Genomic DNA, 14376 nt, shown 5'->3' on the forward strand with positions numbered 1-14376 from the left:
TACTCCTGTTCCTATGTTCCTACGACACGATAAAGTGCTGTAGAAATGGAATGTCTGTCTTTCTTTTCTTACTCTGCGAGCGCACTTGTTTAATTAAATTAACAGAGGAAACATAGAAATGTAGAAAATAGGAGCAGGAGTAGGCCATTCGGCCCTTCGAGCTGCTCCGCCATTTAACATGATCGTGGCTGATCCTCTATCTCAATACCATATTCCTGCTCTCTCCGCATACCCCCTCAATGAGATCCCCTCTCATTCTTCTAAACTCTTGTGAATACAGGTTGAGTCGACCCAATCTCTCCTCATACGATAGTCCTGCCATCCCAGGAATCAGTCTGGTGAACCTTCGCTGCACTCCCTCCATGGCAAGTATATCCTTTCTTAGGTAAGGAGATCAAAACTGCACACAATACTCCAGGTGTGGTCTCACCAAGGCCCTGTATAACTGCAGTAAGACATCCCTGCTCCTGTACTCAAATCCCTTTGCAATGAAGGCCAACATACCATTTGCCTTCCTGGGCACTTACCGGGATTGATTGGAAAAGTCGGAACATTCCACCCAGCTGGATGTAAATCCGGGAGTAGATCCGGGTTGATGTTCCATTGAAGGTGTTTGCCACGACTAAGAAAGAATACGGTCCGATTGTAAAGAATTCCCAGTCATAGGCTCCCGAGGTGGGGATGGTCTGGTTCGTTTCGAATAGACGCCTGGCTGGGTTCCACTTGTAAATGATGCTGTCAATGTTGTGATTGTCTCCTTAAAGATAGAAGCAAATGCAGTGAGATTCTAGGACATGGTCCCTGACACTTACCGAACAATCTGAAGGGCTCCTGTCTACAGACACTCTCATCAAAACTGTAACCAGTGACCAGCAAACCCCAGCGAGGCTCCTGCAGACAAGCAATCTGTAGTCAGTGAAAAAGAAAGAAAGAAAGAAAGACTTGTATTTATATAGCACCTTTCACAACCTCTGGATGTCCCAAAGCGCTTTACAGCCAATGAAATACTTTTGAAGCGTAGTTACTATTGTAATGTAGGAAACGGGACAGCCAATTCTCACAAACTGATACCAGAACTGAGAGGTTATACCTAGCAAGAAAGATTGAACAGGCTGGGGCTCTTTTCTCCAGAAAAGAGAAGACTGATGGGGGATCTGATGGAGGTCTTTAAGATTATTAAAGGGTTCGATAGGATAGATGTGGAAAAGATGTTTCCACTTGCGAGGGAGACCAGAACTAGGGGCCGTAAATATAAGATAGTCACTAATAATTCCAATAGGAAATTCAGGAGAAACTTCTTTACCCAGAGAGTGGTTAGAATGTGGAACTCGCTACCAGAAGGAGTAGTTGAGACGACTAGCATAGATGTATTTAAGGTGAAGCTAGATAAACACACGAGGGAGAAAGGAATTGAAGGATATGCTGATAGGGTTAGATGAAGTAGGGAGGGAGGAGGCTCGTGTGGAGCATAAACACCGACATAGACCTGTTGGGCCGAATGGCCGGTTTCTATGCTGTACGTTCTATGTAATTCTGTGTAAATAGCAATGAGATAATGACCAGATAACCTGATTTTATTAGTGATGTTGGTTGAGGGATAAATATTGGCCAGGATACCGGGAAGAACTCCCCTGTTCTTCTTCAAAATAGTGCCATGGGATATCTTACGTCAACCTGAGAGGGTAGGCGGTGCCTCAGTTTAAAGTCTCAATTGAAAGATGGCACCTCCGATAGTGCAATACTTCCTCAGTACTGCACTGGGAGTGTCAACCTGTATTTTGTGCTCAAGGCCATGCAGTGGGACTTGAACTCAAAACTATCTGATTCGGAGGCGAGAGTGCTCCCAACTGAGCGATGCCCCTACCAACCAGGGCGGGAGATTCCTGTCTACAGGCATGTATGTGTGTGTGTTCGGTCCCACGTATGTTTACTACTCCATGTAGGTGTGACTGCAGCCCGTGTTTAAATGTGTTATCCTGTGTGAGAACTGAGATTGATGAGAATGCCTCCTAGAAAATGCAAATAGACTTAAGGAGCATGGAGATTTAGAGGAAATAGAAAAGAAAAATCAGTTTGGGGAGGAAGGGAGAAAATATACTAAACAATATATATACAAATTGATTTTAAAAAATTAGCGCTGACACAATGAGGGATCTGCTGTTAAAAGTTAATATTTCATAATGTAATTAATGTCTTGTTAAGAAATTATTGCAATATGTTATTACATTTATGATCAACCTTTCAATTAAAACAAAGATTGAGCTTGGTTTGATTTGATTGTTCCATGGTTGAAACTGGGGTGTGGTGACATTGATTTGACTTCCCCACCCATCTGAAACTGGCATTGATAGTGATTTACGCACATGTTCAACCTTATATGTATTTTCACTGTCAACACACTTGATTTTATTTCAATAGAACACTGGCAAAGACTGACCTCCCACCACAGACCAGCTCTCTGCCTCTCCTTCAGTCTCAAAAGCAGCAATAAAAAAAAACGGAGTGTGACACAAGCAAAGCATTCAAAGCCTTCCACAGTTTTTGTCCGAGCTTGCTGCTTTATTTCAGTTTGCCTGGAGCACAATGGAATGAAACTTCTTTTCTCAAATGTTAATGTATCTTTTTGAAATTCCGCATCATTGCATCACATCATCCGAATACAGGAATTTATTTGATGGTCCCAGGTGGACTGGCCTGGGTACAGGGGGAAGAGTCAATACTATAAATCGCCACCATCTCCAAACTTCTCTCCAAAGTCAAACTGAGCTTGACCATAATCACTGCCTCAGGGATTTAACAACAGATACTGATATGAATCAACAATTGGGACCGATGGCTCTTGTACTTTCCAATCAATACTTTCATGATCCCCTTTTGGAAAGACATAATACTGTACTTGGAAGCACCCATTACCATATCGCCACATTAATGCAAGTTGTTGTTGTTGTTTACATCATTGTTCAAGATGGTGAGTAAAGGGACCTAGATTTGTATTGAGTCCACCGACAACACAATATCATCTGCAAAAAAGGAGCATCACAATTCTTTCAGAAAGGCCTGGAATGGACACTGAGACTACCCCTTACGAGTCCTTCCAACACGTCAACAATGAAGATGTTGAATGGGACGGGCGATAGCGGACAACCTTGGCTCATTCTTCTTTCAAGAGAGTTCAGCCAGTCTCCCATCCACCCATTACATAGATCTTGGAGCTGGAGTACTCATGTGGATTAAATTGAAGAATTGGACACGCACTCCCATAATCTGCAGCTGCTTCGATGTGGCCGTGCGAGGGTCTAGATTGATAGCCTCACAAAAATTGATGACAGCAATGCAAGTGCGTTTCCCCTGAGCTCCACAATGTTGTACAAAGCCACGACCTGCCTTACACATTCCTCATGTGTCAGCCGAGCTCAATGGTAACATTCTCGCCTCTGAGTCAGAGGTTGTGGGTTTAAGACCCACTCAAGACACTTGAGCACAAAATCTAGGCTGACATTTCAGTGTCATACTGAGGGAATGTTGCACTGTCAGATGTGCCATTTTTCCAATGAGCCATTAAGCCGAGGCCCCGTCTGCCCTTTCTGGTGGATGTAAAAGATCTCAAGGCACTATTTCGAAGAGCAGGGGAGTTCCCCCTGTTGCCCGGGCCAATATTTATCCCTCAACCAACATCAATAAAACACATTATCTGGTCATTATCACATTGCTGTTTGTGGGATCTTGCTGTGTGCAATTTGGCTGCTGTGTTTCCTACATCACAACAGTGACTACACTTCAAACAGTACTTCATTGGCTGTAAAATACTTTGGGATGTTCTGAGGTTGTGAAAGGCTCTATATAAATGCAAGTCTTTCTTTCTAAATGCAAGTTCATTGTTTCCTTCCAGTACAATTTACATGGTCACATTCTGCGGTATATCGCCCCATAAGCTCTGAAATATTTACATGCTGCTGGGTGCCAGTGTGGGCGACGAATGGTTGCTTGGCTGCACAGAAGGGACTTCTGCCCAACGCTCAAGGGGACAGCCAGCAACGATAGAAGTTTAAATCTCACGCCAATCTTCATCTACAAACGCTGACAAGCCAGGGAAAGCTTAGGAACCTTGAGTAGCAGCGTGAATCTTAACATTGCATTATTAGGCGAAGAGATACACAAGAAATGGTTTTGACCGCACCTCAAGCTGAGTAACAGTGTCCCATCATCATCCTGCAGCTACCCCTGCCTGGTTTAAAAAGAAAAAAGAACTTGCATTTATATAGCGCCTTTCACAACCTCAGGACATCCCGAAGCGCTTTACAGCCAATGAAGTACTTTTGAAGCGTAGTCACTGTTGTAATGTAGGAAACACGGCAGCCAATTTGCGCACAGCAAGATCCCAGCACAGCACTGGATACAGCAAAGGCTTTGGGCCCCGACAACATACTGGCTGTAGTGCTGAAGACTTGTGCTCCAGAACTAGCCACGCCTCTATCCAAGCTGTTCCAGTACAGCTACAACACTGGCATCTACCCGACAATGAGGAAAATTGTCCAGGTATGTCCTGTCCACAAAAAGCAGGACAAATCCAATCCGGCCAATTACCGCCCCATCAGACCACTCTCAATCATCAGCAAAGTGATGGAAGGTGTTGTCGACAGTGCTATCAAGCAGCACTTACTCACCAATAACCTGCTCACCAATGCTCAGTTTGGGTTCCGCCAGGACCACTCGGCTTCAGACCTCATTACAGCCTTGGTCCAAACATGGACAAAAGAGCAGAATTCCAGAGGTGAGGTGAGAGTGAATGCCCTTGACATCAAGGCAGCATTTGACCGAGTGTGGCACCAAGGAGCCCTAGTAAAATTGAAGTCAATGGGAATCAGGGGGAAAACTCTCCAGTGGCTGCAGTCATACCTAGCACAAAGGAAGATGGTAGTGGTTTTTGGAGGCCAATCATCTCAGCCCAAGGACATTGCTGCAGGAGTTCCTCAGGGCAGTGTCCTAGGCCCAACCATCTTCAGCTGCTTCATCAATGACCTTCCCTCCATCATAAGGTCAGAAATGGGGATGTTCGCTGATGATTGCACAGTGTTCAGTTCCATTCACAACACCTCAGATAATGAAGCAGTCCGAGCCCGCATGCAGCAAGACCTGGACAACATCCAGGCTTGGGCTCATAAGTGGCAAGTAACATTCGTGCCAGACAAGTGCCAGGCAATGACCATCTCCAACAAGAGAGAGTCTAACCACCTCTCCTTGACATTCAACGGCAGTACCATCGCCGAATCCCCACCATCAACATCCTGGGGGTCACCATTGACCAGAAACTTAACTGGACCAGCCATATAAATACTGTGGCTACAAGAACAGGTCAGAGGCTGGGTATTCTGCGGCAAGTGACTCACCTCCTGACTCCCCAAAGCCTTTCCACCATCTACAAGGCACAAGTCAGGAGTGTGATGGAATACTCTCCACTTGCCTGGATGAGTGCAGCTCCAACAACACTCAAGAAGCTCGACACCATCCAGGACAAAGCAGCCCGCTTGATTGGCACCCCATCCAACACCCTAAACGTTCACTCCCTTCATCACCGGCGCACAGTGGCTGCAGTGTGTACCATCCACAGGATGCACTGCAGCAACTCGCCAAGGCTTCTTCGACAGCACCTCCCAAACCCGCGACCTCTACCAACTAGAAGGACAAGAGCAGAAGGCACATGGGAACAACACTACCTGCACGTTCCCCTCCAAGTCGCACACCATCCCGACTTGGAAATATATCGCCGTTCCTTCATTGTCGCTGGGTCAAAATCCTGGAACTCCCTACCTAACAGCACTGTGGGAGAACCTTCACCACACGGACTGCAGCAGTTCAAGAAGGCGGCTCACCACCACCTTCTCAAGGGCAATTAGGGATGGGCAATAAATGCCGGCCTCGCCAGCGACGCCCACATCCCATGAACGAATAATAAAAAAACCCCACAAACAGCAATTAAATAAATCACCAGATAATCTGTTTTTTAGTGATGTTGGTTGAGGGATAAATATTGGCCAGGACAATGGGGAGAACTCTGCTGCACTTCTTCAACTAGCATCATGGGATGTTTTACATCCACCAGAGAGGGCCGACGTGGCCTCGGTTTAACGTCGCATCTGAAACACGGCACCTCTGACAGTGCAGCTCTCCCTCAGTACTGCACTGGAGTGCCAGCCTAGATTATGTGCTTAAGTCTTTGGAGTGGATCTTGAACCCACGGCCTTCTGACTCAGAAACGAGACTGTTACCGCTGAGTCACAGCTGACACATAAGTATTTCGCTTCATGCTTTTAGGGCATCAGATTCATCTTGATGGGAAGCAGCGGTGATTTCTTAAAGATAATACGTCCAGGAAGAACCCGTACATTCTATCTGGCACTTTCAACTTACAAAACAAAGCTCGATCTGTAGCCATCAAAGTGACTTCAGTTTGCTTCCAGCTGCCAGGTAATTTGATCTTCTGCCAGCGCAGAACAGATGTGATGGCACATGCGTGGAAGGGATCACTGTGACTCTTGGGGGCTACCTTCGAGGGAGGGGGAAGGCAGCAGGCAATGTTTTAATCCCAAACCGACTATTATCAGCAAATGCTGACACTCGGGAGATATGGGTGGTCTTGGTAGGTTAGGTCACTGGAAGTTTATCTACCCCAACAAATGCACTCTGATCATTGCAAACACATGCGACATAAGCAAACATACGATACATCAACACGAGTCTCGTAGGAAGATACTCCAAGATAATTTTCCACAGTTACAAATTCATTGATCCTCTTGGTTTGTATAATTTGAAGCAGTCACTGGCTTTAGGAACCACTAACTTCAGTAGTTATGCAAAAGACGTAAGGAGCCTCCCTTACTGCTCAAAGCTACTGTCTGGACCCCGAGTATGTGCGTCGTCTGAACAGGCCCAGACCATCCTGAGCCTCTGCCAAACCTTGCAGGTGTATATCTCATTGCATCAGTCACAACAGATCAGTCAGGTTCAACCCTGCTCCCCGCATCTCATAGCCCTAGCTTTTGATTGCAGACAAGGGACCCTTTTTATTAGCAAAGGTGAGTACAAAGAGAAATGGCCTCCTACTGACTTCGGCCTCTTCCTGTTGACTGGGGAGACAGCTCTTTCAGATATGTTCTGTATTATGTACAGCTAGGCAACATAGGAACATAGTAACAGGAGTGGGCCAATCAGCCCCTTGAGCCTGTTCTGCCATTCAATCAGATCATGGCTGATCTGTATCTGAACTCTATTTATCTGCCTTGGTTCCATATCCCTTATCACCCTTACCCAACAAAAATCTATCAATCCCAGTTTTGAAATTTTAAATTGACCCCCAGCCTCAACAGCTTTTTGGGGAGAGAGTTCCAGATTCCCACTACCCTTTGTGTGAAGAAGTGCTTCCTGACATCACCCCTGAACGGCCCAGCTCTAATTTTAAGGTTATGCCCCCTTGTTCTGGACTCCCCCACCAGAGGAAATAGTTTCTCTCTATCTACCCTGTCAAATGCTTTAATCATCTTAAACACCTCGAATAGGGATTCTATACTCAAAGGAATACAAGCCTAGTCTCTACAACTTGTCCTCATAATTTAACCCTTTTAGCCCTGGTATCATTCTGGTGAATCTGCGCTGCACCCCCTCCAAGGCCAATATATCCTTCCTGAGGTGCAGTGCCCAGAACTGAATGCAGTACTCCAAATGGGGTCTCACCAGAGCTCTGAACATCTGTAACATAACTTCCACCCCTTTGTATTCCAGCCCCCTTGAGATAAAGGCCAACTTTCCATTAGGCAAGAATAAAGGCTTCAACTAGCAACACAAGACAGTGAACAGCATACCTTCACGATGATTGGCCACAGCAAGGAAGGTCTCCCCATTGATCTGGAAGGCCTCCCAATCGCGTGCACTGTGGGTCGCTAATCTCTGGTACAAAACAAACTGCAGCTTCCTCTTGCTCCATCTGTAGATGACTGAATACTCCTGGTTTCGTTCATTCTTTTCAAAGTTGGCCACTGCCAAGTAGGCCTGAAAAGGTAGAGTATTAATAGTATGTAGGGAGGGTCAGCAGGTTTCTGTAAGATTCTGGTGAAGGGGCTCTATTTGTCAATGTCTGAAACCAAGCCATACCCCCCTTCATTGCTCAGTCGTTGAGTATATTCCAGGCTGAGATCGACAGATTTTTGGACTCAAGGAGAGTCAAGGGATATGGGGATCGGGCAGGAAAGTGGAGTTGAGGTCAAAGATCAGCCATGATCTTATTGAATGGCAGAGAAGGCTCAAGGGGCCGTGTGGTCTACTCCTGCTCCTATTTATTATGTTCTTATGTTCTTCTCATTCCCATTCCCACAGTCAAAATGTAGAAAATGAGAATCGTGTTATATGCTGCATTAGAACGAAGAAAGTCTCCACATCAAATGGAGACCCATAACCTGCACAACATAAAACTACTGCACAGACTTTCCTCCCCGACAGGAGATCACTCACCCTCCTTCTGTTCCCTGTTGCATACAGAGATAGAGAGGAACAATAAGTGCCCTCACTTCAACAAGACGAGCTCGATCCACCCCATGGCTTTGGCACAGAACTGAATTCATCCCAACTGCCTACAATTTGAATCAATCTGAATTTTCAAATTCAACAAGACCTAACTGTATACTGTACCTCACACCTCTCTGTAATCGGAGACCTCCTAACTGTATACTGTACCTCACACTCTCTCTGTAATCGGAGACCTCCTAACTGTATACTGTACCTCACACCTCTCTCTGTAATCGGAGACCTCCTAACTGTATACTGTACCTCACACCTCTCTCTGTAATCAGAGACCTCCTAACTGTATACTGTACCTCACACTCTCTCTGTAATCAGAGACCTCCTAACTGTATACTGTACCTCACACTCTGTGATCGGAGACCTCCTAACTGTATACTGTACCTCACACTCTCTCTGTAATCGGAGACCTCCTAACTGTATACTGTACCTCACACCTCTCTCTGTAATCAGAGACCTCCTAACTGTATACTGTACCTCACACTCTCTCTGTAATCGGAGACCTCCTAACTGTATACTGTACCTCACACCTCTCTCTGTAATCAGAGACCTCCTAACTGTATACTGTACCTCACACTCTCTCTGTAATCAGAGACCTCCTAACTGTATACTGTACCTCACACTCTGTGATCGGAGACCTCCTAACTGTATACTGTACCTCACACCTCTCTCTGTAATCGGAGACCTCCTAACTGTATACTGTACCTCACACTCTGTGATCGGAGACCTCCTAACTGTATACTGTACCTCACACTCTCTCTGTAATCGGAGACCTCCTAACTGTATACTGTACCTCACACTCTCTCTGTGATCGGAGACCTCCTAACGGTACACTGTACCTCACACCTCTCTGTGATCGGAGACCTCCTAACGGTATACTGTACCTCACACCTCTCTGTGATCGGAGACCTCCTAACTGTATACTGTACCTCACACCTCTCTCTGTAATCAGAGACCTCCTAACTGTATACTGTACCTCACACCTCTCTCCGTAATGGGAGACCTCCTAACTGTATACTGTACCTCACACCTCTCTCCGTAATCAGAGACCTCCTAAATGTACACTGTACCTCACACCTCTCTCCGTAATGGGAGACCTCCTAACTGTATACTGTACCTCACACCTCCCTCCGTAATCAGAGACCTCCTAACTGTATACTGTACCTCACACTCTCTCTGTAATGGGAGACCTCCTAACTGTATACTGTACCTCACACCTCTCTCCGTAATGGGAGACCTCCTAACTGTATACTGTACCTCACACCTCCCTCCGTAATCAGAGACCTCCTAACTGTATACTGTACCTCACACTCTCTCTGTAATGGGAGACCTCCTAACTGTATACTGTACCTCACACCTCTCTCCGTAATGGGAGACCTCCTAACTGTATACTGTACCTCACACCTCCCTCCGTAATCAGAGACCTCCTAACTGTATACTGTACCTCACACTCTCTCTGTAATGGGAGACCTCCTAACTGTATACTGTACCTCACACTCTCTCTGTAATGGGAGACCTCCTAACTGTATACTGTACCTCACACCTCTCTCCGTAATCAGAGACCTCCTAACTGTATACTGTACCTCACACCTCACTCTGTAATCAGAGACCTCCTAACTGTATACTGTACCTCACACCTCACTCTGTAATCAGAGACCTCCTAACTGTATACTGTACCTCACACCTCTCTCCGTAATGGGAGACCTCCTAACTGTATACTGTACCTCACACTCTGTGATCGGAGACCTCCTAACTGTATACTGTACCTCACACTCTCTCTGTAATCGGAGACCTCCTAACTGTATACTGTACCTCACACTCTCTCTGTAATCAGAGACCTCCTAACTGTATACTGTACCTCACACCTCTCTCTGTAATCAGAGACCTCCTAACTGTATACTGTACCTCACACCTCTCTCTGTAATCAGAGACCTCCTAACTGTATACTGTACCTCACACCTCTCTCTGTAATCAGAGACCTCCTAACTGTATACTGTACCTCACACTCTCTCTGTAATCGGAGACCTCCTAACTCTATACTGTACCTCACACTCTCTCTGTAATCAGAGACCTCCTAACTGTATACTGTACCTCACACCTCTCTCTGTAATCAGAGACCTCCTAACTGTATACTGTACCTCACACCTCTCTCTGTAATCAGAGACCTCCTAACTGTATACTGTACCTCACACCTCTCTCCGTAATCGGAGACCTCCTAACTGTATACTGTACCTCACACTCTCTCTGTAATCAGAGACCTCCTAACTGTATACTGTACCTCACACCTCTCTCTGTAATCAGAGACCTCCTAACTGTATACTGTACCTCACACCTCTCTCCGTAATCGGAGACCTCCTAACTGTATACTGTACCTCACACCTCTCTCCGTAATCAGAGACCTCCTAACTGTATACTGTACCTCACACCTCTCTCCGTAATCGGAGACCTCCGAATTGTATACTGTACCTCACACTCTCTCCGTAATCAGAGACCTCCTAACTGTATACTGTACCTCACACTCTCTCCGTAATCAGAGACCTCCTAACTGTAGACTGTACCTCACACTCTCTCTGTAATCAGAGACCTCCTAACTGTATACTGTACCTCACACCTCTCTCCGTAATGAGACCTCCTAACTGTATACTGTACCTCACACTCTCTCTGTGATCGGAGACCTCCTAACTGTATACTGTACCTCACACTCTCTCTGTGATCGGAGACCTCCTAACTGTATTCTGTACCTCACACTCTCTCTGTAATCAGAGACCTCCTAACTGTATACTGTACCTCACACTCTCTCCGTAATCAGAGACCTCCTAACTGTATACTGTACCTCACACTCTCTCCGTAATCAGAGACCTCCTAACTGTAGACTGTACCTCACACTCTCTCTGTAATCAGAGACCTCCTAACTGTATACTGTACCTCACACCTCTCTCCGTAATGAGACCTCCTAACTGTATACTGTACCTCACACTCTCTCTGTGATCGGAGACCTCCTAACTGTATACTGTACCTCACACTCTCTCTGTGATCGGAGACCTCCTAACTGTATACTGTACCTCACACTCTCTCTGTAATCGGAGACCTCCTAACTGTATACTGTACCTCACACCTCTCTCCGTAATGAGAGACCTCCTAACTGTATACTGTACCTCACACTCTCTCCGTAATCAGAGACCTCCTAACTGTATACTGTACCTCACACCTCTCTCCGTAATGAGACCTCCTAACTGTATACTGTACCTCACACCTCCCTCCGTAATCAGAGACCTCCTAACTGTATAATGTACCTCACACTCTCTCTGTAATCAGAGACCTCCTAACTGTACACTGTACCTCACACTCTCTCTGTAATCAGAGACCTCCTAACTGTATACTGTACCTCACACCTCTCTCTGTAATGAGACCTCCTAACTGTATACTGTACCTCACACCTCTCTCTGTAATGAGACCTCCTCACTGTATACTGTACCTCACACTCTCTCTGTAATCAGAGACCTCCTAACTGTATACTGTACCTCACACCTCTCTCCGTAATCAGAGACCTCCTAACTGTATACTGTACCTCACACCTCTCTCCGTAATCAGAGACCTCCTAACTGTATACTGTACCTCACACCTCTCTCTGTGATGGGAGACCTCCTAACTGTATACTGTACCTCACACTCTCTCTGTAATCAGAGACCTCCTAACTGTATACTGTACCTCACACTCTCTCTGTAATCAGAGACCTCCTAACTGTATACTGTACCTCACACCTCTCTCCGTAATCAGAGACCTCCTAACTGTATACTGTACCTCACACTCTCTCTGTAATCAGAGACCTCCTAACTGTATACTGTACCTCACACTCTCTCCGTAATCAGAGACCTCCTAACTGTATACTGTACCTCACACTCTCTCTGTAATCGGAGACCTCCTAACTGTATACTGTACCTCACACTCTCTCCGTAATCAGAGACCTCCTAACTGTATACTGTACCTCACACCTCTCTCCGTAATCAGAGACCTCCTAACTGTATACTGTACCTCACACTCTCTCTGTAATCAGAGACCTCCTAACTGTATACTGTACCTCACACTCTCTCCGTAATCAGAGACCTCCTAACTGTATACTGTACCTCACACTCTCTCTGTAATCGGAGACCTCCTAACTGTATACTGTACCTCACACTCTCTCCGTAATCAGAGACCTCCTAACTGTATACTGTACCTCACACCTCTCTCTGTAATCGGAGACCTCCTAACTGTATACTGTACCTCACACCTCTCTCTGTAATCGGAGACCTCCTAACTGTATACTGTACCTCACACCTCACTCCGTAATCAGAGACCTTCTAACTGTATACTGTACCTCACACTCTCTCTGTGATCGGAGACCTCCTAACTGTATACTGTACCTCACACTCTCTCTGTAATCGGAGACCTCCTAACTGTATACTGTACCTCACACCTCTCTCCGTAATCAGAGACCTCCTAACTGTATACTGTACCTCACACTCTCTCTGTAATCAGAGACCTCCTCACTGTATACTGTACCTCACACCTCTCTCTGTAATCAGAGACCTCCTAACTGTATACTGTACCTCACACTCTCTCTGTAATCAGAGACCTCCTAACTGTATACTGTACCTCACACTCTCTCTGTAATCAGAGACCTCCTAACTGTATACTGTACCTCACACTCTCTCTGTAATCAGAGACCTCCTAACTGTATACTGTACCTCACACTCTCTCTGTAATCAGAGACCTCCTCACTGTATACTGTACCTCACACCTCTCTCTGTAATCAGAGACCTCCTAACTGTATACTGTACCTCACACCTCTCTCTGTAATCGGAGACCTCCTAACTGTATACTGTACCTCACACCTCTCTCTGTAATCAGAGACCTCCTAACTGTATACTGTACCTCACACTCTCTCTGTAATCGGAGACCTCCTAACTGTATACTGTACCTCACACTCTCTCTGTAATCAGAGACCTCCTAACTGTATACTGTACCTCACACCTCACTCTGTAATCGGAGACCTCCTAACTGTATACTGTACCTCACACCTCTCTCTGTAATCAGAGACCTCCTAACTGTATACTGTACCTCACACTCTCTCTGTAATCGGAGACCTCCTAACTGTATTCTGTACCTCACACTCTCTCTGTAATCAGAGACCTCCTAACTGTATACTGTACCTCACACTCTCTCTGTAATCGGAGACCTCCTAACTGTATACTGTACCTCACACCTCTCTCCGTAATCGGAGACCTCCTAACTGTATACTGTACCTCACACTCTCTCTGTAATCAGAGACCTCCGAACTGTATACTGTACCTCACACTCTCTCTGTAATCAGAGACCTCCGAACTGTATACTGTACCTCACACTCTCTCTGTAATCAGAGACCTCCGAACTGTATACTGTACCTCACACTCTCTCCGTAATCAGAGACCTCCTAACTGTATACTGTACCTCACACTCTCTCTGTAATCAGAGACCTCCGAACTGTATACTGTACCTCACACTCTCTCCGTAATCAGAGACCTCCTAACTGTATACTGTACCTCACACTCTCTCCGTAATCAGAGACCTCCTAACTGTATACTGTACCTCACACCTCTCTGTAATCAGAGACCTCCTAACTGTATACTGTACCTCACACTCTCTCTGTAATCAGAGACCTCCTAACTGTACACTGTACCTCACACTCTCTCTGTAATCAGAGACCTCCTAACTGTATACTGTACCTCACACCTCTCTCTGTAATGAGACCTCCTAACTGTATACTGTACCTCACACCTCTCTCTGTAA

At 45.8% G+C, this 14376-nt stretch overlaps 1 protein-coding gene across 1 annotated transcript in view; it reads right to left on the minus strand.

The window, feature by feature from the left end:
* Nucleotides 1-14376, minus strand: part of tspearb (thrombospondin-type laminin G domain and EAR repeats b) — a 194627-nt gene that overhangs the window by 22717 nt on the left and 157534 nt on the right. Inside the window, exons 8-9 of the mRNA XM_067988225.1 lie at nucleotides 7857-8043; nucleotides 528-757 (exon numbers count right to left, since the gene is read on the minus strand). Coding sequence (XP_067844326.1) covers nucleotides 528-757; nucleotides 7857-8043 — 417 coding nt within the window. The remainder of the gene's footprint in view (nucleotides 1-527; nucleotides 758-7856; nucleotides 8044-14376) is intronic.

The sequence above is a fragment of the Heptranchias perlo genome, chromosome 7 (genome assembly GCF_035084215.1).
Source record: "Heptranchias perlo isolate sHepPer1 chromosome 7, sHepPer1.hap1, whole genome shotgun sequence".
Lineage (NCBI taxonomy): Eukaryota > Metazoa > Chordata > Chondrichthyes > Hexanchiformes > Hexanchidae > Heptranchias > Heptranchias perlo.